At 44.4% G+C, this 25,533-nt stretch overlaps 1 protein-coding gene across 1 annotated transcript; it reads right to left on the bottom strand.

The window, feature by feature from the left end:
• Positions 1-18,974: 18,974 nt before the first annotated feature.
• Positions 18,975-24,602, bottom strand: PRSS58 (serine protease 58). Its single transcript, XM_060020032.1, has 5 exons — positions 24,563-24,602; positions 23,604-23,760; positions 21,618-21,868; positions 19,530-19,666; positions 18,975-19,124 (listed from the first exon to the last, which is right to left on the bottom strand). The coding sequence occupies exons 1-5, from the start codon at positions 24,600-24,602 to the stop codon at positions 18,975-18,977; spliced, it is 735 nt and encodes a 244-aa protein (XP_059876015.1).
• Between the last annotated feature and the right edge of the window lie 931 nt (positions 24,603-25,533).

Genomic DNA, 25,533 nt, shown 5'->3' on the forward strand with positions numbered 1-25,533 from the left:
TGTTGCCCTTCCTCCCACAGATTGCCATTTGGAGAAGTCACCTTCGGGGACCCTCCACTGGAGTCTTGGCCAACTTCCCCGCTGGCAAGCTCTTTGGTACGAGGCAAACAGAAGAAACGCAGAGGAATATTAAAATATCAGAACACCAGAGTGAAAAGGAACTTTAGATCCGCTTGATTTTCCAAACATTCCAGTCCACTTAATTTTTTGATGAGGAAATGGGAACATCAGGGAGTAACATGTGTAGTGCCCGAACTCCCATCCCGTCGGCGGCAGAGCTAACTTCGAGGCCATAGGGGCCCTGCCCCCGGGATGGTGCTCTTTGCATTATTTCCTTAGGTCACAGACACCCATAAGACACGCAGCCCCCTGGAGGCGTCTCTACCTGGCTTGTCCTGGTGGAGGGAGCTGGTGTCATTTGCTGGCTGCTCCTTAGGGAGGGGACCAAAATCTCTAATCCTAGAGTTCTTTCTTCCAGTGTGAGTGACAGAGCTGATAATCTTTTGACCCTCAGTGTTCTTCCTCCATCAGACAATGGAGAGGATCTGAAAAATTAACAAGGATACATGCTTCGAGGGCCTCCTCCATCACAGAATCCGGACCACACACCTCCACACAGGAATCCAGCTTGAGTGAGGGCACCTCTGTTTATGCCTCCATTCAGGCCACGCATGTTCTTCTCATTACCTATGGAGCCCATCAAAGCTGGTAAGGACCCAGCTGAGGTTGTTCGCAGCTGCTGTGAGCACCTGAGTAGTAACTGGGGCGCGGTGGGGAGAAAACACCGTTCCCAAGAGGGCAAGCATACCACCCACCTCTGAGCAGGCAGAGAAGGTGGGGAGCCAAGCAGCCACCTGGAAGGAAGAGGCTTACTTTGGCCCAGGACGGGAGCCTGGCCAAGGCCAGAGGGTGGAGCCTGAGGAGTCACCGACCTTGAGGAACCGGAGCCCGGGGAGGAGATAACAGGGGTGTCAGAGACACTGTGATCCCCATCGCACTTGGGGATTAAGACAAATGGAGAATGGGGCCAGGAGATAGGACTGCCAGCCCTGTAAACCAAGATGGGTCCAGGATCCGTTTTCCTGCAACCCGCTCACCGGCCAGAGTGCTGACCACCACAACCCCAGTTATGGTTTTCTCCCCTCTCCCAGCCCCCTTTCCTTTAGTCATCCAAATCCCAGAGTTGACTCTCTCAGAAGCAGACCTCAGGATTAAGTGCACAAGGCTGGTGAGGACACACCATCTCGGCGTGTCCTTTGGTCTGGTATTCAAGAGGTGTGATTTGGGCAATGCTTCACAGAGCTCATCTCTCTCCCTCTCTGGAGTGACGGATGTGGCTGGGAATAGGTAAGGGGCCCAAAGACAAGAGTGACTCAGCACATGAGATCAGAGCAGAGGTTACCCGAGGGGAAGGGGACACGGGGGTGGGTGAAGGGGGTCAACTGCACGGTGATGGATGGTAACCATACCTGCGGTGGAGATCACTTTGCAGTGTGTACAGGTGTTGAATTATAATGCTGTACACCTGAAACTTACGTACAAAAAAATCAGATTCCCGCCTCCCCCCCATAAAAGGGAATCAGCACGTTACTTAGAATGCAGTGCAATTGACATTTTGTGCACATTTAGATGATGCAAATTTGAAAGTGTGATATAGAAAATATTAATGAAGTTACACACGGAATTGTACATAATGAAAATCCGTATTTTTAAAAAAATCAGGAACCACACGGTTTCAAAGCTTGCGAGCCCAGTGAATTGTAAACTGTATTATGCCATCACCAGATGCCATCCGTGACTCACGTGAACCGTAGTGTTGCATGTATTAAAACTCCAGCAGATTAGAAAAAATAGTGACTCTGGGAGGCACAGACCCCCAGGATGCCAGGCCGCTGCTGGGCCGCGACACAGACTCTCTCGGAAGATGGGTCTGCAGCCTCACCCTGCTCTAATTCCCTTCTCCATCTATGGAGTGTCCTGACACCAACTTAAATATTGTGCGGCCCCAGGTCCTGAAAGAGTAAAGTTCTGTTGCTAGACCCCTCTGTGTCTCCATAGTTCTGTCTATAACATGCTGAGGTTGTAGCCACGGTAGGTGTGGGTCTTTTAAATCTCATTTCCCAGATCATTGGTTACCAAAACTCGAGGCCTCTTATCAATGTTAAAAAGTATGAGAACTTGTGATTTGAATCTCAGTTGATTACTAAGGATAGGAGATTAAAGACCAATAAAAGCCACTATATGTTTTTATCGGAAGTTTACAATTGCAATAATAGAGGCCAACTCGTTAAGCGATTAGTCTCTGCCAGGTTTTACTCTCAGAAATGTTCATGTATGAATCCACTTACTCCTATGAAATGGCTTTCATCATTATCTTCGTCTTACAGAGGAAGAAACCGAAGTCCAAGTTCACACTGCCAGTAAGTGGCAGCACTGTGTGTTGCTGGGAAAATACAATTAAAAACAAAATCCCCTCCCAACTCAGAAAATCTCTCCACAAAGGTAGAAGAGAAAGAAAACAGTTTTATTATTGAATAATCATTAAGTCAGAATGTGATACACACCACAAGCATTTTGTTAAGAGATTGCAGAGACAAAAAGAAATTTCGGCCTATCGTACAGACCAGCAGATCAAACCCACTACACACGTGTTCTCAAGATAAGCAATAACTAGTCCCCAAATGAGAGGACTCGACAGGACCTTTTGTTAATCCACAGTTCACGCTGAAGTCACTTGGTAATTGGGCTGTCTATCTGTGTTTGCAAATTGGCTTTACCAAAGGAGAGATAAACATGTTATATCTTTATGATGAAATCATTTTGCAACTCGGTGCCAGCCGTCTGCTCTAGACTAAGTTAAGCTCATCTTCCTTGATGTTTATATTCCGAAGCGATGGTTGCAGGTCCTTGAGAAAGACATTCCTGGGTCTTAATGCTGGCAAGAGGTGATTTAGCTTTTAAGAGTGTATGCATTTCAAAGAGACAGAGAAAGAACTTACAAGTTTTCTACAGTAAATGCTCTAAGAAAATGGAGGGGAGGGAAGTCTCTCCCCTTATCTTCAACAGGAGAACTGAGCCTCTTCCATTTGGTTTGTATTTGCTTTTACAGAGGAAAACACAGGTCACTGGAGATGAGTGTCCATTGCCGACCGCCCAACACTGACCTGCAGCAGCCTCTATGCCTATGAGAAGATGTCTTTGTTCAATCTGCAAGTGTGGCTTCATTGCAATGAGTTATTTTAATTCCTTGCAAAAACGTGAGGCACGGATTCAGCATGGAATCTCTGCGAAGCAGCTAAGAGGGTGCAGGGCCAGGCACCTTCACTAAGGCCCCCAGTGAGCCCGGGGAGTGTGTACGAGTGAGTGCGTGTTGGCGTGCCGAAACAGGAAACTCCAGTTTGAGGTTTGAGCCTCAGTGAGAAGATAAGATCTTGAGTTTCCTGGAAAAGCCGCTCCCTTTTGAGTGTCGGGCCCAGAGAGTCTCAGACACCAGTCGCCACCTTACAGGCCAAGATGAGCTCTCCTGCCTAGGCTGTCCCTGTCCCGCGGTCCCTGTCCCGCGGTCCCCGTCCCACTGCCCTGCCGGAGAGGCCCAGGAATGGCCCTGTTTCCCATCCTGTGGGGCTGGGTTCTCATGGGTGCAGTGAGTACAGGTCAGAGGCCAGGCAGAGACAGCCAGTCGGTGGCTTGAGGGAGGGAAAAAGGGACTGGGTCACTGGGACCCCTGTGGGTACAGAAGGTTTTGCTCCCTGATCCCAGATCTGCGTATCTCCTCGCCCTGTGAGAGTGCCCGTCCTGTTCCCAGCAGCCTCCTCTCCGCCTTACTCATAGGACCCCCTCTTCAGGCTTCGGCTCTAACTAGTTATTTCTGGCAGTGACCTTTAGCTACCTTTACTACCCCCAGGACCTTTAGCCTGGCCTGCTTGTGTGTTTCAGATGCCGACACAAGCTTGGTGGAGCAAAGCCCCAGGTGGGTCCTGGTACCTCGCGGACAGGCTGAAACACTGCACTGCATCCTGAGGAATTCCCAGTACCCCTGGATGAGCTGGTACCAACAGGATCTCCAGGGGCAGCTACAGTTGCTGGCCGAACTGCGGAGTTCTGGGGATGAGAAGGTCATATCCCTTCCTGGAGCAGATTACCGAGCCACGCGGGTCAGTGAAACAGAGCTGAACCTACACGTGGCCAATGTGACCCAGGGCAGAACCCTATTCTGCACCTGCAGTAAAGACACAGTGAGACATCCTTCTTGGGCAAATGAATAAAAACCACCCCTGGTTCCCAACCACAGACCCAATGTCCTCCTCTGCCCTGACGGTCCCCCAGCCTGCTTCCTCCCCATCCAGAGACTCCCTTCTGGCCTCTTTACTACAAGCAGACCTCCCCTGCCACTTTCCCACTGCGCTTCAGAGACACTCGGCCAAATGAGCACAGCAATCGACCCGTGGGCTCTGCAGGGCTGGGGGCAGCCTTGACTCTGCCACTTAAGGCTTTGGGGAGGACCTCATCTCACTGAAACTTAGTTTCTGTGTCTGCAAAGCACAGACAGTAACTCTACCCAACTCAGAAGGTTGCTGCTAGGATTAACAACGCAATTCAGGTGAAGCCTTTAGGAAAATACAGAGGCACGTAGGAAGCATTTAATCACTGTTAGCTATTTTCTCCACAGTATGCGTGTATAAAAGGCATATTGCGGGCTTCCCTGGTGGTGCAGTGGTTGAGAGTCCGCCTGCCGATGCAGGGGACACGGGTTCGTGCCCCGGTCCGGGAAGATCCCACATGCCGCGGAGCAGCTAGGCCCGTGAGCCATGGCCGCTGAGCCTGCGCGTCCGGAGCCTGTGCTCCACAACGGGAGAGGCCACAACAGTGAGAGGCCCGCGTACCACCAAAAAAAAAAAAAAAAAAGCATATTGCATTTCAATACCAGTATCAGTGCCCAGAGGGGTGCTGAAAAGAAACCCAGAGAAATTCTGGGAGCTCAGAAAAGGAGTAGAGTGAATATCTCAACGTATGACCCCCCACTCACACCCCTGGAATAAATAAGCACACGTTTTTTCCAATTAGATCCACATTCTCCGCACTCAGCACTGCCTACATTTCTCACACCTCAAGCTCAAGTCGATCTTTCTAAAATTAAGATCCACAGAGAGGGCCTGACCTAGAAAGGACCAGCGTCTGGGTCCCATAGTGGAGGACTTACCAAATATTGACCTAAAAGCCGTGGCTCAGAACTGGGTCTGCAGCCTGAGGAAGGGCACACATGGAGTGAGGGCAGAACAAGGAGACTCAGCCCCAGAGAAATGGCCGGGAACCAGCGGGAGAGGCGTTATGAGAGAGAACCCCATCCTGAGACCCCTGCAGAGATGGGAGACCGGACCGCAGCTAATCCACTCTGCTTCCAGCTCAGCTAATCCACTCTGCTTCCAGCTCAGAGCTTCTCCATCCTAGACGGTGTGGACCACGTGAGCAGGTAACTGGGGTGCAGGGTGGGAGTGAGTGAATAAGGAGGCATTTCAAAGGCAGCCCCGTCTCTAATGGCGGGGTCGGGGGGCGTGTGGTTTGCGGTGCAGAGCTGCAAGCACTTGCTCTTTCCTCAGTGCTTGTGCGCAGTGAGAAGTTTTTTCCATCAGGGAGCGCCATCTGCCCACGGATCTCCACGACCTGCACCAAGGGCATGACAGCAGCCATAGGTGTTGGTCTTCTCTCAGCCCCTTTCAGGTGTGGTGGTGAACACCTGCCCAGCTCTAGAGGACAAGGACAGGGATGAAGAGGAGGTCGAGAGCCTGGCCCAGAGCCCTGGGGGCATCTGGAGACCTGTGTTCTCTCATTTCTCCAGGAAGGGTACCTCTGTTTGAGAATATCACTGGGAGGTCCGCCGTCAGAGGCCATCGAGAGGCGGTTTAATACAGAGGAAATGGTAGGGCAGGGAGGCCCTGGGCCACCGGCTCTTAAAGGAAAGCTGGGGCCCTCTGCTGGCAGTTCTTAAAACAACTACAGCCAAGCATCTGGCTGGAGTGATGGAAAGGACCATTGCTCCGATGGGTTCCCTTCAACCTCAATCCCTGAGAGCTCTCTGGCGACTTCCTGGATGCAACTCTGCTCTCTCAGACCCTGGAGCTATGGCTTAATACTATTGCCTGTATCCTTGATTCCATGGTGATGAAACTAGCCGTCGCAGAATGGCAGATGGTAGGGGTTCAAACGATGCTTTTTGACTGAATGGATAATGTTATTCCCTGGTTACTCAGATAGGAAATATTGATCAATGTCCTGTGAGTCTCCCGTCTTCAGGTTGATAAGTGATTTGTCCGTTTCTTTGCAAAGTATATTTAATTTCATTTTCTCCTTCAATACTTTCAAATGCTCTATTAGGGAAGTACATACCGCCATTTTTTTTTTAAAATAGGGAAATGGATGCTCAAGAGTTTGTATGACTTGCCTGCTGTCACATAGCTAATAGTAGTAGAACCAGGTCTCAACAAACAGGAATTCTGTTTCTACGTCTAGGACTCTCAACACCTCTCTCTGCATAATGAATACATTACTACTGGGATGGGGGAGGTGTTACCTGGCCGGCATCTTTGCCCCCCTCCGGAAAGCCGACGCACATAACATGGCTAGTGATGTGGGAATTCCCTGGTGGTCCAGTGGTTAGGACTCGGTGCTCTCACTGCTGGGGCACAGGGTTCAAACCCTGGTTGGGGGCAATAAAAAACATTGCTGTGATGCCATCGGGAGAGGCCGTTTGGCAAACATGGTCAGAGAACGCAGGGAAGTCTACACACCACGTGGAGTAGGTCAGGTGAGTGGCCCGAGAAGAAGAGTGAGGAAAGGGCCAAGCTAGTCACCCTGGATGCAGGATCAGACTGGAATAGACAGAATTGTACTGATTAAATCTAATCACTTGGAGGGAAAAGCAGTGTATTTTCTGTTCGTGTAAACCAGCTTCTGCCCCGTAGTTGTCTTCACGGTTTGGATTAGTCTGAAGATCGTGGAATTGAAGGACTGGCACGTGAATACAGTCACCAACGACAGCTGTCTACTTGTTCTCCTTTGTCTCAGTCACTCTCTCAATCAATCAATCAATGTATAAAAATGCCTGCTCAGTTGTCAGTATTTTACTAGATAGGGTGTGACTTTCAAGAAATATGAGGCATGTTTCCTCTTTACTTCCTCCAAATTTTACCCCTCTTATTTCCTTCCTTATTCTTTCATTTAGAAGGTCCTCAGAAAGCAGAAAGCATGAGCTCAAAATTTCGCTTGTAGTTCCGAGCGGCAAAGAAAGGAGTTATATATCTTTGTGTAACATCTTGGTTGTAATTCAGACTCCTGAGCCCCAAGCAGACACACAGCTAGTATTTAAGACCCATATGCCATCGTTTCAGGGCCCCTGAGTAGGGGAGGAAAAGGGGGTCTAATGTGAAGGTAGGGGGGATTAAATACAGGTGGGCTTGGGGAGAGGGGAGTTGATAATGAGTTAATAATTGTTAGGGTTTCAGGATCCACGCAAGGGTCCCTTGAGCTTAGGCATACACACAGAGTGCCCTGGTGGGAGCTTGTTGATGATAAACTGGGGTGAACTGGATAAACTGGGTTTGGGATGAATCCTGACATGTTTGGACATGAAAATAGTTTTCATTCTTTTTTTTTAAGATTTTTTTTGATGTGGACCATTGTTTTAAAGTCTTTATTGAATTCGTTACAATATTGCTTCTGCTTTATGTTTTGGTTTTTTTGGCGGCGAGGCATGTGGGATCTTAGCTCCCTGACCAGGGATCAAACCCGTACCCTCTGCATTGGAAGGCGAAGTCTTTACCACTGGACCACCAGGGAAGTCCCAGCAAATAAGTTTAATTCTAATTGAAGAAATAAGCACAGGTGTAAAGAAATGGTGACAGATTCCCAGTCATCCCTTGGTAAAGGCTTCAGTGGAATTATGAGCTCTTGAGTGCCTACCATGTGCAAAGTATTATGCTATGTGCCTTACATAAGTTATTTATTCCCAACAATCCAGAAAAGTATTATGGGTCCCATTTGAGAGATAAACACACTAAGGCAAGAGAGGTTAAATTACTTAATTACCTGCCCAAGGACACACAGCTAGTAGCTGTTGAAGCTCGGATTAAATACCAGCTTGGATCCCAAATCCACACTCTCTCCACTACACTAACCCTAGGTCACTCTTTGGGGGAATCTATAAATTAAATGAACTTGCAGTGGTGGGGCGGATGGTAGAAGTCAAAGAGGGGGGATGGGGTTGACAATAACAGGAGGGATTCAGCTAAGCTAACGCCAAAGCATACTAAAGTGAGGGTAGAAGGGCAACCAGGCAGGCTGTCAGGGCCAGGTGGCCGGTAGAGGCGTGGCAGGCCAGGGAAACTTAAGTGTATGGCAGGCACTTAGCAGCAGGACATTCTGACAGCAAGAAGCTGGCCTCTTACGGGTTTCTAGCACCACCTGGGGAGAGTAAGGCAGAGTCCAAGCTTATAGGAGCCAGAGAATCAGACAAGGTTGTCAAGTCAAAGACAGCATTAATGCAACTGGGATACAAAGGGTGACTTTACTGCAGGAACAGAACAGAAGCCCAGTCATTGGAATTGGGCCTGTTAAGGTAGAAAAATGTAATAGCAAGTTTGGGTTGGTGATGAGTCACTTGAATAAGGAGGATGTTTAAACTCCTTTCACGAAGGACAGCATTGGACCCCGGTCTTGGGCTGCTGTTGTAGATGGAGCTCTGCGGATTACAGATGTGCCAATTAAATTGATCAGGGTAGGGGTTTGGGGCTTCAGAGAGGCAGGGACGAGCCAGTATAGACTGGGGGAAAGACAAGGGGAAGACATTTGTCTCTATGGCATATTGGTTTAATTTTGGTCAGAGTAGCTGCCAGAAAGCCCAAAGTAAGATAATCAAGCTCCCTGGTGCTGTGTGAGTTTTCAAAGGGCCTGGGAGTGATGGCCTTGGGGTTTCTTGTTAGTGTCCAACCCTGGCCCAGCTTCTCAAAGCCCCATCTTTAGCTTCCGCTGGGCAATTTGATTCTATTCCAATTGTTTGAGCCAATGACTTTAAACCAGGGCTTTTTTTTTTTTCCACCCTGGTTCTCTATTGAACAGAGCCCACTTTACGGTTTCTCAGATCCTCCCATCCTTGAAGTAAATACACAAAGGAAGAAATTCTAAATTAAGTTCTAAGACGTCTTGAAAGTCTCATCAGTGCAGTAGCTGGTGTTCATTTCTGTGCACAAGAACAAGCTCCAGCCTAACCTTCACCTAGTTTTTGTGAGACCCTATCCATTCACATTTCACTTTGGGGATCTTTTCAGCCTTGAGAATGGTGGTTTGGGGCGTATCACCAATCCTGACGTATTGTTAGCATTTGAGGAGGCTATAAGGAGGGACACCCCTATTTTCTCTACATAAATTCTGAACAAATTGAGAGAGATAAAGGAGTAGGGCAGATGGAGAGGGAAATTCCTGGCAATGTTACTTATGGAGCTGATAGAGAATGCGGCTTAGATATAGGACAACAGGATGCCCAGCGCTGCAACTTAAAATGAGGAGGACTCATCCCGCCCTTCAGGATACTGAGGGGTAGCCTCCGTCCTATTTTCTGTTAAAAACACAAAATGCAGATGAACAGAGAAGCCTTGAAGAAGAACGTTGTAGGTGTCACACTTTCTCCTCCTTCAGTGTCATTTATCTCCCGCTGAAGAACCTTTTACATTTTCATGTAACTTGCTAAAGGAACATAGACAACATCAAGTTATTAATTTCACCTGCTTCTCTAACTCAAAATGGAAATGAATGATATTACATGATGATGTTTTGGGGCCTTGAAGAGGATTCTCTCCAGGGTTCTCCATAAAAACGGGATCCCCGGGAATGAAACTGACAGGAAGTTCAAGTTCTTATTTGATTTACATAATCAAAAAACCAACCAAAAAGCCACACCAACAGATCTGATAACAGTGGACCGATGTGAGTCAATGTGCGAAAGTATCACGGCCTCCTCTCTCGCTCACAGACCTGTTAGTTATATTAACTGTTTCGATGCCCCTTGAGGGAAGGGAGCTGGAGAATGGACTCTATTCTAACACTGAGAGGCTTCGAGCTTATATAAAAGTGACCAGTGTCTATTTGCCTGGCAACTTGTGCTCCACGGACAAGAACATAGCTTAATTTTTTGAGGGAACCTGAATGAGTTCTAATTGGTGGTGGGGGGAAGACATGGTCCGTGCCAACCTCTGATCAGAGTGGGGCTTATGAAAATTGAGCGATTCATGGATTTTTTTTTTTTTTAACCTAAGTCTTTCCTAGAGCAATTCAGTGGGGCTCTGGATTTATTTCCTTATTTCCTATGTGTACTGTTGCTGGGGGAGGTGCACTTTTTAATCTACAACTGGTAGAATTGCTACAACTATGACAATCTCTCCCTGGCCTGTGACCGGAGGGCTTTCGTTGTAGAAAACGCTAAGAGGAAGTTGACAGAAACTTCCTTTAGTAAATCTAATGCATGAGCACATTGCCGAGATCAGTACTACCAACACAGGCTTGAACTGCGCTGGGTGGTAATTTCTATTATAATCCCATTCAGTTCTTCAGCTTGGCCCAAGTCAAAAGAGTAGTGGGGAATGATAGTGTTCGATTATTGGGTAATCAGGTGGTAATGCCAATTATAGTTACTGTTCCATACGTAGCCTCCTTACCAGAGCAAATAAATACAGTCCTTCATTCTTGGTATGCAGCTATTCACCTAGCAAGTGCATTTATGTTGTTGTTGTTTAATAGCTTTATGGAAATATAATTGTCATATGATAAACTGCATATATTTAAAACGTACAATTTGATGAGTTTGAAAGGTTTGTTAAACATGTGATTAAATCGTCACCACAACCAAGATAATGAACATATGTATCACGCGTAGAAATGTTTCCCTTTGCGTTACCTCTCCCTCACTCCACTTTCTGCATCCTTGCCTACACTAGACCACTGCCTTCAGTCACTGTAGATCTGTGTGCATGTAGATAAAACTGGAGTCATACCGTACGTATTCATTTTGTCTGGCTTATTTCACTCAGCTTAATTATTTTGAGGTTATGCATGTTGATAGTTGTATCGAACGCTCATTCGTTTATATTGCTGTGAAGTATTCTATTGTATGGCTATACCACAACATGTTTTTATCTGTTTACCCATTTATGATCACGGCAAGTGCATTTTTGTACGTTGTCTTTGAGAAGTTCAGAATCACTTTAGCTTTCATTTGGCAGAAACAGCAGTATATATTTCACCTCCAGAGCAATCATGATTGCTCTGGCCCTGTACCTGAATGTAATCTTTAAGGGACTTGGCAGTCTCAGAGGGTACCATACTGGTCTGCTGTATTGATGATATCATGGCGATAGGACCAGACAGCAAGTAGCAAGTTTCCCAGATGTCTTGGGAAAACAGATGTATGGTAATGAGTAGGTGACGCAACAAGTAAAAAATAGAATCACCTGCTTCTGCAGTGAAGCTTGTGGGTGTATGATTGGTTCCTCCACTGAAATGAACGCATTGTTGAAACTTGTGCTGTCTACCATTAAGAGTGATGTCCGAAGGTCTCTAAATTTTATGAGCAACATATATCTCATTGGGATGTCATGCTCTGAGCCATTTAATGAGTGATCTAAAAAGTTGCTAGTTTAGGGAGAGACTAAGTCAGAAAAGATTCTCCAGCCTGCACAAGTTGAAGTACAATTGGTTCTGTTTCTTGGGTTTAAACTCTGTAGCTCCAATAGTGCTAACAGTATTTTTAGCAACCTAGATGAAGTGTATGACAAAGCCTAATAAGAAAATCAACACAGAGATCCCTAAACTAGGTAGCAAAGTCACGGTAGCTTTTTGAGAAATAGCTTCTGGTTTGCTACTAGGATCAGGTGGAGATTAAATGCCAGACTGCCGACCACCTGTTGACCATGATACTTGCTCTAGGTGGGGCTACCTTCCTCTCCTTGTCATTAACTTGGATATGCTCAGTAGCATTACCTTCTCAATTAGAAACGTAAATGGAACAGAGGTAAATCAGGCACTGAGTGTCCAAATTGTTTGCATAAGCAATTGCTCTGGGCAACCTTTCCTCAATCCACACTTATGACCTCAAAGAGATTTCTCCCTGAACAGTTCGCTGAGGGTGAAAAGACTTCACCTTGATTATGCATAACTTTGGTTGATATATTGGTCCAATTGCACGTGTACCGTTGTGATACTAAAACCCTTCAGAGGGATGCCATGAAGGAAAAAGGAGAATTGAATTCTTCTCAGGAGACAAAAGTTCAATCAACATATCTGGTTCTCTTTCTTGAGGTCAAGATTTATTTGAATTTCTTAGGAGTGGCTGGTGGTCTGCCCTGGTAGGCACTCAGAAAGAGCAAGCTGGGGGAGGGGATAAGTTATTTGAGGAAGAATTATGTACAAGCGTTTTTCAAGGTCAGTTTGGAGCAGGAAAATGTGTCCCATGAGAATTCTCACCAAAATGCTCTCACTGCAGAAGACTTTAACGATCAGATAGACAAGCCGGTCTATTCTGAAGTCCTTCCTCATTGTTCTGAGTGGTTTTTAAATGGCTCTACAAACAAAGTGAGCAATGGAACCAAACGGAGCGTATGCAGAGACTTCTTGCAAAGACCCAGTTTGCCAGTGTCAGTGACCAATCTCACCCTTAATATAATGATGACATATCACTGGTACCCCAGGTCTCCCACCAGCCATGTGGTGGGAGATGAGTCCCTTTTTGTCATGGAGGGAGTAGCTATTTGTTCTCACTGCACATGACATATTCTATTTTTTTTTGGCTGTGCCACGTGGCTTGTGAGATCTTAGTTCCCCGACCAGGGATCAAACCCACACCCTCGGCAGTGAAAATGCATTGTCCTAACTACTGGACCACCAGGGAATTCCTGACATATTTTAGATTTGGATTTTCTTTCTTTTGCCATCGTCACTCTCAGCCCCACCATCCTTGAATCCCTTATATATTCCACAAAAATGGAATGTACTTTCCAACCAAGGAAGTTACCTTACAGTGGTAGCAGTGAGACAGTAGGCTGATGCCCATGGAATTCAGTGACCTTACCATCTGCTTCATCACCTGGGATCAGTTGGCTTTTTAAGATATCAGTATGATCTGTTGAAACTGTAGCACCATTTCAAACAGAAACATCTACAGAGGCTGAGGTGCTTTCCTGCAAAAACCATCTGTTTCTTCCAAAGCAAAAAAAAAATTCAACTAATAACATACATGAAGGTGAAGTGCTCACAATAGCACTGAATAATCCACACACAATGTTGCTGTTCAGCACCACAAGCTAGGCTTTATTGACTTAGAGGTTTTAGAACCCTAGTGAGCACAAGATTTACTGCTGGAACTTCTGCTTCCTGAGAGGAGTTCTCTTCTTGCCTAGCTAGACCGTAAGGGTGTAATAGTCCACTGGTAATGGCCACAGACAGAACTCTCTAGAACTCGGTTTTGTTTTTGTGGTTTTGATCCTCAGTCAACTGACCAAAGGCTACTCCCCATAGAAAACTATCAATTAAAACTCTCAGGTGGTAAATGGAGCTGCAGAGGTGAAATGAAAAGAAAAGGAAGGAAGAAAAAGGCAAGAGTGATAACTGGGGGAGAATGCAGTTCCCGGGGCAGCTGGCATAATAGAAAGAGCCCACGTGCAGGTATATTGGCAAATCCATCCTGGACTCCCTGTTCATCTGCTATGTCCTAAGCCCCGGTTAACTTTTGTATTAACCTCTCAGAGCGCAAGTCCCTACTGAGAATCCTGCAAAATGAATGTCCAGAGTCTCTGTCTGGTGCTGAGAGTTGTGTGGGCAGGGAGAAACCAAGCGCCATTCCTCCAACAGCCCCCCTCCTTAGACCTTCTCCCTTCCCTGTGACTTCTGTGTAGCGCCATCCTTCTCAGACTCCCGTTTGCCGTGTGTAACTTGGCAAAAGCACATGCTATTGAGTTCTGTGCAAGTAGTAGGGGTTTTGTCGCCCAAGATGGCAATCGAGTGGCCTTTTTTTTTTCAATAAGTCAATGGTCGATTCGTTAGAGAGGACACAATTGCCACTCCATAAATTTCAACTGCCTAAGGGGTATGTAGTTTGCCATCATCATCATTAGGTGAGGAGGGAGGGCTGCCATGTATAATCACAGTACAGGTAGGTACCAGTCACCCACTCTGTGGGGCAGGAGTGAGACAGGTATGTGCGATGCAACTCAGGACACTGATTAGATTTAATTCTGAGGCTGGACTTGGGGACAGGTGGTGTCATATGGTCTAGAATTCCCATCATGAGAGCTCAGTTGTTCGGGACGGTATTTTCAATCCAGGGTATGTAGTTAATGATTCTGGTATAGATGCCAACATCAGCTCTCAAAACACATCCATCTACAAAAGTCAGGATTCCCTGTACCCCATGGCACAGGGCAGGGGCAGCTGTGACTTCCTGCCAGGGAAAAGGAAACTGGGTTATCTTTCTGGCAAAGGACACAATAAAATGGGAAAATTAAGGCATTGAGAGTACATTACCTTGCAGGGTAGTCTCCTTCCTGGCACGATGCCCACGCACATCATACTATCTCTGATGTTGTAGGTTTTATAGGCTTCGCGGCACTCAGTCTTGGAGATTACAGAGATATTGACATTCTGCAGTGAGTCGGGGTCCTTGTCTAGACGAAAGAAAGAAATAGAACTTGAAGAGTTATGAGATACCAAACTTTCTTTTTTCCTTTCCCTCTTTTTCATCACATTTCATCTCCTGGTAGAAAGGAAGAGTTCAAACACTGAGAGAAATCACAGCTATGACCACTAAGACCATAGGAAATGATCAGATTAACAATTTCTCATGATACAAAGTGTCTATCTACTTATAAAAGAGATTAAATTCTTGGAAGTTAGATGTAAATATAAGACATTTCTGCAATGAAATGAAATAAATTACTTAAAACATTTCTGGCAATTCAAACGTTTAAAAAGTGTCCTTTGTGTTGGAATCTTATTCATTCAATTTTATTTTACTTTTTGAGCTTCCATGTTTTTTATTTGTCCCATATTTTACATTAATCACTGTCTCCTTTCTAATTTTTAAATTGAAATATATTGACGAGAAACACTTTATAAATTTAAGGTATATAGCGTATTGATTTGACACATTTGAATACTGTAATATGATTGCCATTGTGGCAACAGTTCACCTCTACCACCTCACATAATTATCATTTCTTTTTTGTGGTGGGAAAAATTAAGATCTAGTCCCTCAGCAAGTTTGATTATAATACAATATTGTTATTTATATTCACTATACTGTGTATTAGATTTCCAGAACTTATTTATCTACTAGTTGCAAGTTTGTACCCTTAAACAAGGTCTCTCCTATCCTGAGAGTTTGAAGGAATTTAGTGAGCTCTAAGCCTAATTTTTCATTTAAAATCACTCAAAAAGTGGTTTTCTTAAACCCATAAAACTAGGATTTGAAACTAAGTCTCTTCATTCCTAATTCAAGTTATTTCCTTTATATCAGTAGTTCACACATACTATGAACTGTGCAGACCCATAACAAAATGTTTCCAATCTGCAACAAAATGAGAAAAACAAGAGCAACGTAGTATCTCCACAAATGTTAGTTTTCTTGCCAAAGATTCCTCTTTAGGAGGAAGTATTTTAGTTTAAGATTTTGTTTGTTTTAGTTGGGTGTGTGTTTATTTGAGTGTCTTTATTTGAAAATAATATATTAATTCTTTAAAAGAAAATGATTGAGATTCTTTGCCTTATTTTCCAGCCCAGCAATAATTGTATAGCTCCACATTTCTTTTGGGAATTTTTTTTTGGAAATGCTTACTTAACTACCTCATGAGCCGGATCAAAATAAACTGCACTTTTTTGTAAGTTACATCTCTTTTTGACTCAAGTGACATACCCAGATGAATCAAACATACTGCTTAACAGTAGGACTTCGCCTATTTCCAAAACTCAAATTGTCTCTCAAAGGACAAGGAAATTCTACATTTTTTTTAATTGGAGTATAGTTGATTTACAATGTCCTGTTACTTTCTGCTGTACAGAAAAGTGAATCAGTTATATATACATATATACTCTTTTTTAGATTACTTTCCCATGTAGGTCATTGCAGAGTATTGAGTAGAGTTCCCTGTGCTATACAGTAGCTCCTTATTATTTGATATATAATAGTGTGTATATGTCGATCCGAATCTCCCAGTTTATCCCTTTCCCCCTTCCCGACCCCCGGTAACCATAGATTGTTTTCTACATCTGTGATTCTATTTCCGCTTTGTAAATAAGTTCATTTGTACTATTTTTTTAGGTTCCACATATAAGCGATATCATATATTTGTCTTTCTCTGTCTGACTTCCTTCGCTCAGTATGACAATCTCTAGGTCCATCCATGTTGCTGCAAATGGCATTATTTAATTCTACTTTATGGCTGAGTAATATTCCATTGTATATATGTACCACATCTTTATCCTTTCCTCTGTTTATGGACATTTAGGTTGCTTCCATGTCCTGGCTACTGTAAATAGTTCTGCAATGAACATTGGGGTGCATGTATCTTTTTGAATTATGGTTTTCTCTGGGTATATGCCCAGGAGGGGGATTGCTGGATCATATGGTAGCTCTATTTTTAGTTTTTATAAGGAACCTCCATACTGTTCTTCATAGTGGCTGTACCAATTTACATTCCCACCAACAGTGTAGAAGGGTTCCATTTTCTCTACACCCTCTCCAGCCTTTATTGTTTGTAGATTCTTTGATGATGGCTATTCTGACCAGTGTGAGGTGATACCTCATCGTAGTTTTTATTTGTATTTCTCTAATAATTAGTGACGTTGAGCATCTTTTCATATGCTTTTTGGCCATCTGTATGTCTTCTTTGGAGAAATGTCTATTTAGATCTTCCACCCATTTTTCGATTGCGTTGTTTGTTTTTATGTTATTGAGCTGCATGAGCTGTTTGTATATTTTGGAGATTATTCCCTCATCAGTCGCTTCGTTTGCAAATATTTTCTCCCATACTGAGATAATGTATTTTGTTTTGTTTATGGTTTCCTTTGCTGTGCAAAAGCTTTTAAATTTAATTAGGTCCCATTTGTTTATTTTTATTACTCTAGGAGGTAGATCATAAAAGATCTTGCTTCGATTTATGTCGTAGAGTGTTCTGCCTGTGTTTTCCTCAAAGAGGTTTATAGTATCCGGTCTTACATTTAGGTATTTAATCCATTTTAAGTTTATTTTTGTGTATGGTGTTAGGGAGTGTTCTAATTTCATTCTTTCACATGTAGCTGTCCAGCACCACTTACTGAAGAGACTGTCTTTTCTTCGTTGTATATTCTTGCCTCCTTTGTCATAGATTAGTTGACCATAGGTGTGTGGGTTTATCTCTGGACTCTCTGTCCTGTTCTATTGATCTATGTTTCTGTTTTTGTGCCAGTACCATACTTTTTTGATGACTATAGCTTTGTAGTGTAGTCTGAAGTCAGGGAGCCTGATTCCTCCAGCTCCGTTTTTCTTGTTTTAGAGGATGTTATACTGGGTGATATAAGCCAGAAACAGTAAGACAAATACTATCTCACTTAAATGTGAAATCTAAAAATGCCAAATGCATAGAAACAGACAGTAGAATGCTGGTTACCAAGGACTAGGGGGTGGAGGATATAGGGGTATGTTGATGAAAGGATACAAACTTTCAGTTGTAAGATGAGTAAGTTCTGGAGGTTTAATGTAAAGCATGGTGACTAGAGTTAATATTGTTGTATGGTGTACTTGAAATTTTCTAAGAGAATAGATCTTTTTTTTTTAACATCTTTATTGGAGTATAATTGCTTTACAATGGTATGTTAGTTTCTGCTTTATAACAAAGCGAATCAGTTAAACATATACATATATCCCCATATCTCTTCCCTCTTGTGTCTCTCTCCCTCCCACCCTCCCTATCCCACCCCTCTAGGTGGTCACAAAGCACTGAGCTGATCTCCCTGTGCTATGTGGCTGCTTCCCACTAGCTATCTATTTTACATTTGGTAGTGTATGTATGTCCATGCCACTCTCTCACTTCATCCAAGCTTCCCCTTCCCCTTCCCCGTGTCCTCAAGTCCATTCTCTAGTAGGTCTGCGTCTTTATTCCCATCTTGCCCCTAGGTTCTTCATGACCTTTTTTTTTTTTTTTTTAGATTCCATATATATGTGTTAGCATACGGTATTTGTTTTTCTCTTTCTGACTTACTTCACTCTGTATGACAGACTCTAGGTCCATCCACCTCACTACAAATAACTCAATTTCATTTCTTTTTATGGCTGAGTAATATTCCATTGTATATATGTACCACATCTTCTTTATCCATTCATCTGTCGATGGACACTTAAGTTGCTTCCATGTCCTGGCTATTGTAAATAGAGTTGCAATGAACATTGTGGTACATGACTCTTTTTGAATTATGGTTTTCTCAGGGTATATGCCCAGTAGTGGGATTGCTGGGTCGTATGGTAGTTCTATATTTACTTTTTGTTTTTGTTTTTTGCGGTATGCGGTCCTCTCACTGTTGTGGCCTCTCCCGTTGCAGAGCACAGGCTCCGGACGCACAGGCTCAGCGGCCATGGCTCACGGGCCCAGCCGCTCCGCGGCATGTGGGATCTTCCCGGACTGGGGCATGAACCCGTGTCCCCTGCATCGGCAGGTGGACTCTCAACCACTGCGCCACCAGGGAAGCCCTCAATAATTTTTGAATGAACAAATGGTGAGGATGTTGCTAAATTTCTCATCATGTTTACAGTTTATGTGATAAAGAGATCAGGGGCCTCAACCTAAGTTTTTAGTGTCATTTTTGTTTTTAATTAATTCTGTTCAAGAACAGGAAAGATAGAGCTGTGGATCCAGTGTAGAAATCAAGAAGCTACTGCACTGAAGGGATGGAGGGACAGAGGAGCCTCAGTAGCTTTCAATGGTGTTTATGATCCATCTTGCATAAGGATTAACTTCTGTGAAGAATCCTTCACTTCCCAGGGTGACACTTCCTTTTGCCCAAGTCAAGATGCCATGCAACCTCCCACCGCAGACGGCTGGAGCTGCTGAGACTTCCTGCCAGAGAGAGGGAACAGGAGATCAATAGTGCTTGGTCCTCATGGAACAAGAATTAATTGCAAGAAGTGGCACATTATAGTAGCAGAAGCATCTCACGGCCTGGAATCATTTTTCTTGAGAGGTGACAAAGCTCTCTTCACATCCAGGCAGGGCTCACCTCTCTTGGTTTGAATTTGACCAAACTGAGAGCAAGTAGGAGGAGAAAGGACAAATGGCTCTCCCCACCCCCGGATCTCTCCCACTGTTAAAGGAAGGCAGGGGAATTGATGAGAAATCCAGAGACTGAGGAGAAAGAGTAGAAGGGCTCCAGGCCTCCTTGTTGGGCACCATTTGGTTTCCCATGGGCACCTCTCCTTGTCATGGACCCCTTGCTATCTTCCTGTCTGGGGAAGGGAAAGATACCTTATTTTCAGATAAGTTCTTTAGAGGTTGTCCCACACACATGATGTTTATTGCCATTCTTTCATCCTGCATATTCTGGCACTCATCGTGGGGGAGAGTATATTGGTTTATCCAAGTCAGCTTGTCAGGGTCACTAACTGTGGGGAAGAGAAATGAAGTCCAGGGTTACTCTCCTTATCACATATACTCTTGTGATCAGCCTCTATTTTGTGAATACATTAATACCCGAGAATATTTATGGCAGGTATCAGACATTCCATCCTTCTTAGAGTCCCCTGTTCAGTATCTCTGTGTCAGAGCAGTGGATTCAGAGCATTATGTGAGCCTTACGTCAGATATCATCAGATCTATAATTCTCTCTGTAGCGTGCATAACTTAGAAAGCTTGAAAAACCCACAGGAAAATTATGAATGATTGTGAGAAGAGAGAGACACAAAGCCATTGTCCCCAAGAAACCTTCATTTTTGGCACCTACTTCATCATCTTTACATTTAATCATAAAGGTAGAAAACTATTTTTAATGTGTCTAAACATGCTTTTTTAGTGAGATAATTTATAAATGGATTATTTATAAGTGTATGTGAGTGTATATGTATAAATATACATATATATTTTCCCCTAAGAAGTAATATTGCCCATCTCACTAATAGCAATTGTTACTATACTGTTAACCTCAGGATGCAAGGAGTCTAACCAAGGCATTATATAATTTTAATCTCTGGTAGAGAGTAACAAGGAGGAAGGAAACAAAAAATTAACCAGAGATTGCTCAGGCTAAGCCTAGTGTTACTTACAGAGAAGGATTTTTCTGATATATATCCAATCTAACGTCTTAAAGCAGATTAGACCAGAAGATGTCAAGTCAGAAAAGAACAAGATGAGTTATGTTCAGTTTTAAGTTTTTGTGGAAATTGAACTGAAATACAAAGAACAAGCTAGGTGAAAGTAACCTAGTTACTTGAAATAATGAACTCGATACATATTGGGAGGCTGGCACCAGAGAGCTTGTAGAATTGGTTTGTCACTATGATTCTGGCATGCAGAGCCTATGGGATAAAACAGTTATGTAGTTTTATTTTGTTTTCAAATGCTATGTAATGAATTACTTTGTAAAATGTGATACAGTTACTTTGAATAAGACTTAAAATCTTCAATTTGTTCAGAAAATATGTTCACTTAGATTCCCTGGAATGTTGCTTCTAAATTGAAAATGAAGTTGCCAAATACTGAGCATACAAAAGTTCCCACTTTCTACTTTTGTTTTCACGAAACAGACTGATAGACAAAACAGTCTCCCACTTTTTTTTTTTTTTGGTACGCGGGCCTCTCACTGTTGTGGCCTCTCCCGTTGCGGAGCACGGGCTCCGGACGCGCAGGCTCAGAGGCCATGGCTCACGGGCCCAGCTGCTCCGCGGCATGTGGGATCCCCCGGGACCGTGGCCCGAACCCGCGTCCCCTGCATCGGCAGGCGGACTCTCAACCACTGCGCCAGCAGGGAAGCCCCAGTCTCCCACTTTTTATTTTTACAGAACATATGAATTGTTCTGTAACTACCAGAGAAGGGTTTAAACCTGATTAACACCCATGACAATTTGCCTCAGTGAACAGGCTTTGGCAAGCCAATCAATCAATGCCACTTTTTAAAGTCAGCAAATCAGACTTGCCTCCAATAAACATGCTGAGTGCCAACCAATCAACAACAACCTCACCCAGGTAACCACGCCTCTACAGATGACGTCAACTTTCTAAGCCCCTGAAAGTCTTCCAAACCCTGTACGGAAAGCTTCCCACAAACCCCATATAAGCCTAGTACTCTGCTCCTTGAGACTGTTGTCTGCTCAGCATTGCTCTTCTATAATAAGCAATAAATTTAGCTTTATCAGTTCATTTCAGGTATCAAGTGGTGGTTCCAGCATCCTTTGATAATACTGAAAGAGAGTATAATGGTAGTGTAAGGCCCTGCAGCAATCCCTCTAGGGTCAAGAGCATTACCTCATAGCAGCTGTTTCCTTCAGGTATATCCGTCCACATGTTCCCCAGCGCCAAAACCTTCTCAGGATGAAGAACACAGAGTCAAAAAACACTTACGGTTTTTATATTTACTCCAGGTCCAGGTTGGGATAAAGCAGGAATTATTAACTGGTAAGGGTTCCATGGCTATGGCTATGGTTCCCACTTGGTTGTTGAGTGCAGCAGCCTTAGACAGTTTTATCATCACCAAGTCATTGTTCAGAGATCCTGCGTTGAATTCAGGGTGGGGCACCACCATTGAGTAATTCCGCACCTGCTCTTTCTTATTTTTGATGTTGGGTTGATAAACTCCCAATCGGATTTTAACACTATGGAAGAAAGAAGGCAGGCAGTTGGAAAAGAACAGGGTCACAGAACGTCAGAATTGCAAGAAGTGTCAGAGGTGACCTCCTCCAATCATCTTAATTTTATCTCTTAGACCTGAGAACTCAAGTGACCGGCCTTGGTCTGTAAAATAGTAATAATAATAGTTTATAGGACTGTTGTGTTAGACTCAATGTATAGACATAAAACCTGACATGGTATCTGCCACCTAGAACATACTCAGTGCAATCTAGTTGTGATGATGGTGATGATGGTGGTGATGGTGGTGATGGTGATGATGGTGGTGATGGTGGTGATGGTGATGATGGTGATGATGGTGGTGATGATGGTGGTGATGATGGTGGTGATGGTGATGATGGTGATGATGGTGGTGATGGTGGTGATGGTGATGATGGATGATCTGAATGAAGAGGTAACAGAGATGGCACCACAATGCATCATTGCAGAGGTCGTTGCCTGCACTACACTGTCTCAAGCAACTCTTGAGCAAAGCATATTGTACCCTTTGTTTCTGGATATTCTTAGGCCCTTCCCAGCTCCTCTTGGGCCCATATCATTGTATTTACCATGTGCTGCCTACACTCATTATAGATTCACAAGACTCTTAGTAGTCTATCAGGACTCCCATTTACCATCTTCCATTACATTTCCTGGACAAATTAAAAACCCACAGGCTTCCAGTGTCAGGAGTCCAGTCACGTAACAGGCACAGGAGCCACTGCCTACCAGAAACAGTTCATGCATTAGGCCTGGCTGAGAGAAGAACATCCAGTTCACCAGCTCCAGTTCTTGGAGGGGATGAACTGTCTTTATTTCCTTTGTATTTCTCATTAACACACAGAGCACGGCTTCAATCTGGGTCTGAGTAAACTGTCTTGAACAACCAGATGGCTAAGAGTTCTGAGTTAGAAATGACCCTTATATACTCCTGAAACTCTGGCTAGGTCCCAATCATACAACAGTTTCTCACACACAGCAGAGACACTGAGGTTTGTAAGGGACAGCATCATCTCGTGCAGAGCTCCTTTGCCCTTCTCCTGTTACCTGCATCGCATGGCTTCTGCTAACACTTGGACCTCAGCCTGTGAACACCCACCCCTACTCATTACACTCACTCAGCGCTGGTCTCTCAGTTTGGCAAACACTCAATTATCTTTACTGCTTCAGAGACTCTGTACACTATTCCCTCTGCCAGGAATTTTCCCCAGGATTTATTCACTTGGTTGCATCCCCCTCTTCCTGTTGGTCTCATCTCTTCAACTAGGCCTGACATGATCACCCTAAGCAAAGTAGATATCTTGCTTTATTCCTGTATTTTTCAGCTTGGCACTCTTTTTAATGTTTTATTTGGGGACATGTATTTGTTTGGCCTTACTTCCTCTACCAGAATGTGAGCTCCATGAGGGAAAACGAATTTCTGTCTTGTTCCCTTGCTGTTTTTTCAGTGCATTAAGCAGTCCCTAGAATATAGTAAATGTTCAATAAGTATGTTGAATGAATGAATATTATTTACTCTCTGTGAGAAAGTCTTCTGACAGCTTCCTCTTCATCTCCTCCTAAACCACCCAAGTGTGTATTATTTTCCCCGTTGGGAAGATGACCCTCTCTCTTCCTGGGGCTTCTAATTCCCTAGGATGCCATTAGAACTTGCTGGGATGCCTCATCAGACCTGATTTTGTTCGAATAGCTCATGGCTCCCAAGAGCAAACAGATACTTACGGTAAGGGGCAGTGAGCAGTGGTCAGTAGCCACTCAGGGTGAATGAGAGACCCCACACAGGGTTCCGGGAAGGACTGAAGATAGACCATGTAAGGAATAGTAAAATCCTCTGCTACGTTCATCTTCTCAGTGTTAGAATCTTGGGCCGGAATGACTCCTAAAGAATCAGTGGGGTCACAGGTAGAAGGAGAGACAGGGCGAGAGGTGAGAGTTGACTAGTTTTTGCCACCTTAAGGTTTTCAAGGACAATGTCAAGGTCTTCAAGTTATTTTTAAATATTCTTTTAAATCAAAGGGCAATCATGCATGTCACCTGAGCTCTACACATGAAGAAAACTGACACATGTCTTTGCTTGAGATGGAGGTATATTAAAGTTCTATGAAACTAATGCAAAGGCTTATCTGAGGCTGATCAAAAACCCTGATGGGCAGTGCTGTGTATTATAAAAATGAAAAAAAAAGACTTACTACTTTAAAAATAATAGTTTAAATTAACTTTTGCCAGGAATGAAAGGAAAAAGTTAAATACTGCCTGACTTTGGTGGTGAAAGGAGTGGAAAAGCTTGGGATAGGGCCACAAGGCTCTCAGAGCCCCTGACCCAGCCCCCCTTCCTTTCGGGCACTCACTCCTCCAAAGTCCATCTGCCCAGAGAAAGGGAAGATGTGCTTTTCTGGTGTCTGTCCAGGAGACTCGGCAATCTAGGAAATCACACGCTCAAGGGTCCTGGGAGAGTGCAGGGGACGTATCCTAACATGCTCACAGGCACCGGAGAAGCTCAGAGAGACTGCTGGTGGGGTGAGCTGTGCATCGAGAGTGGTTCCTTTCATTTGCATCAACAGTTACTTGAAGGAAATGCCCACCAACTCCTCTCTCTTCAGTTGTGGCTAGCTACCTCCCTCTCTGACCCTCCCACACACCACCGCATCTCTGCCTAAGCAGCAACAAGACCCCAGACTCACCAGCTGCGCTCATGAGTGCAAAGATGAGATAGCACTTCATGGCAGGCTGGGATCTCGCCAGGAGCAGACAAGTCAGATCAAGCTGTCAGCTGTCTCAATCTTTAGTCCAAGCGTCCTTGGCAAGAACAGCGGGGGGAGAAAATATTAAGTTGGCGGGTAGGGGAGAAGCAAGGCTTTTACAGATGTCTTCAAACGAGCCCTGATCAAAATCCAGTTACATAAGGCACACCTGAGATCTGTCTCTGATGTGGGTGAAAGGGAAAGGGGCAGACCAAGTCCAGCCCCTGGTGCCTCTTCTCTGACCCTAAAAATCTCAGGAGTACCTGCTGACATTCTCCTCCCCTCTCTGTGACACAGTCTTTCTTTGTTGTCCTCTCCTCCCTTTGTGACTGTGAACCTCTCTCCCTGCCCTCACTTGCCATCTCCCTTTTCCTCAAGAGTCCCTCTGCCCCTCTCAGAGACTCTTCAAACATTGGGGTATGAAATAGATTTAACAAATCACCCTCCCCTCACCATTTTAGTGACGAGGATGCCGTAGGCCTCGTGGAAGTTAACAGCCAAGTCAGGACTCGGAACGGTGTTTCCAGATTTCCCCTGATGTGTAGAACTTTACCTGAGCCCTGTGTTCCCAGAAAACAGCAGTGGGTGAAAAATTCTTGGAAATTCTGTATTCTGAGAAATGGCTCATCACAAAGAATGACCCTTCCCCATATGAGTTTGAAAAGGCTCCGTCCACTCTCTCATGGCTCCCGTAAGACCTCGGATGAGTCCTTTGTGGACGTGTGACAAGGTCAGCCACAGACCTTCCCGCCTTTGCCTGAACCACACGGACCCTCCAGCTCCCCATTCTTTCTCTCATCAATGATTAGCTGAGCTTAGAACTGTTTTCCCCCGCCCCAATCTAACTACAACTAGAGATAAACACTTCCTGTTCAGCTAACTGAGAATTCCCCTGATTGCAAAACAACCTC

This window comes from Delphinus delphis, chromosome 9, assembly GCF_949987515.2.
Source record: "Delphinus delphis chromosome 9, mDelDel1.2, whole genome shotgun sequence".
Taxonomy (NCBI): Eukaryota; Metazoa; Chordata; class Mammalia; order Artiodactyla; family Delphinidae; genus Delphinus; species Delphinus delphis.

What these genes read in the sequence shown, in the direction of transcription:
- PRSS58 (XM_060020032.1), bottom strand. Translation starts at nt 24,602, where the DNA reads ATGAAGTGCTATCTCATCTTTGCACTCATGAGCGCAGCTG. An exon ending in ACTGCTCACTGCCCCTTACC is followed by an intron (nt 21,869 to 23,603) that starts GTAAGTATCTGT and finishes TTTCTTCCATAG; the next exon opens with TGTTAAAATCCGATTGGGAG. An exon ending in CTGGAGTAAATATAAAAACC is followed by an intron (nt 19,667 to 21,617) that starts GTAAGTGTTTTT and finishes TCTTCCCCACAG; the next exon opens with TTAGTGACCCTGACAAGCTG.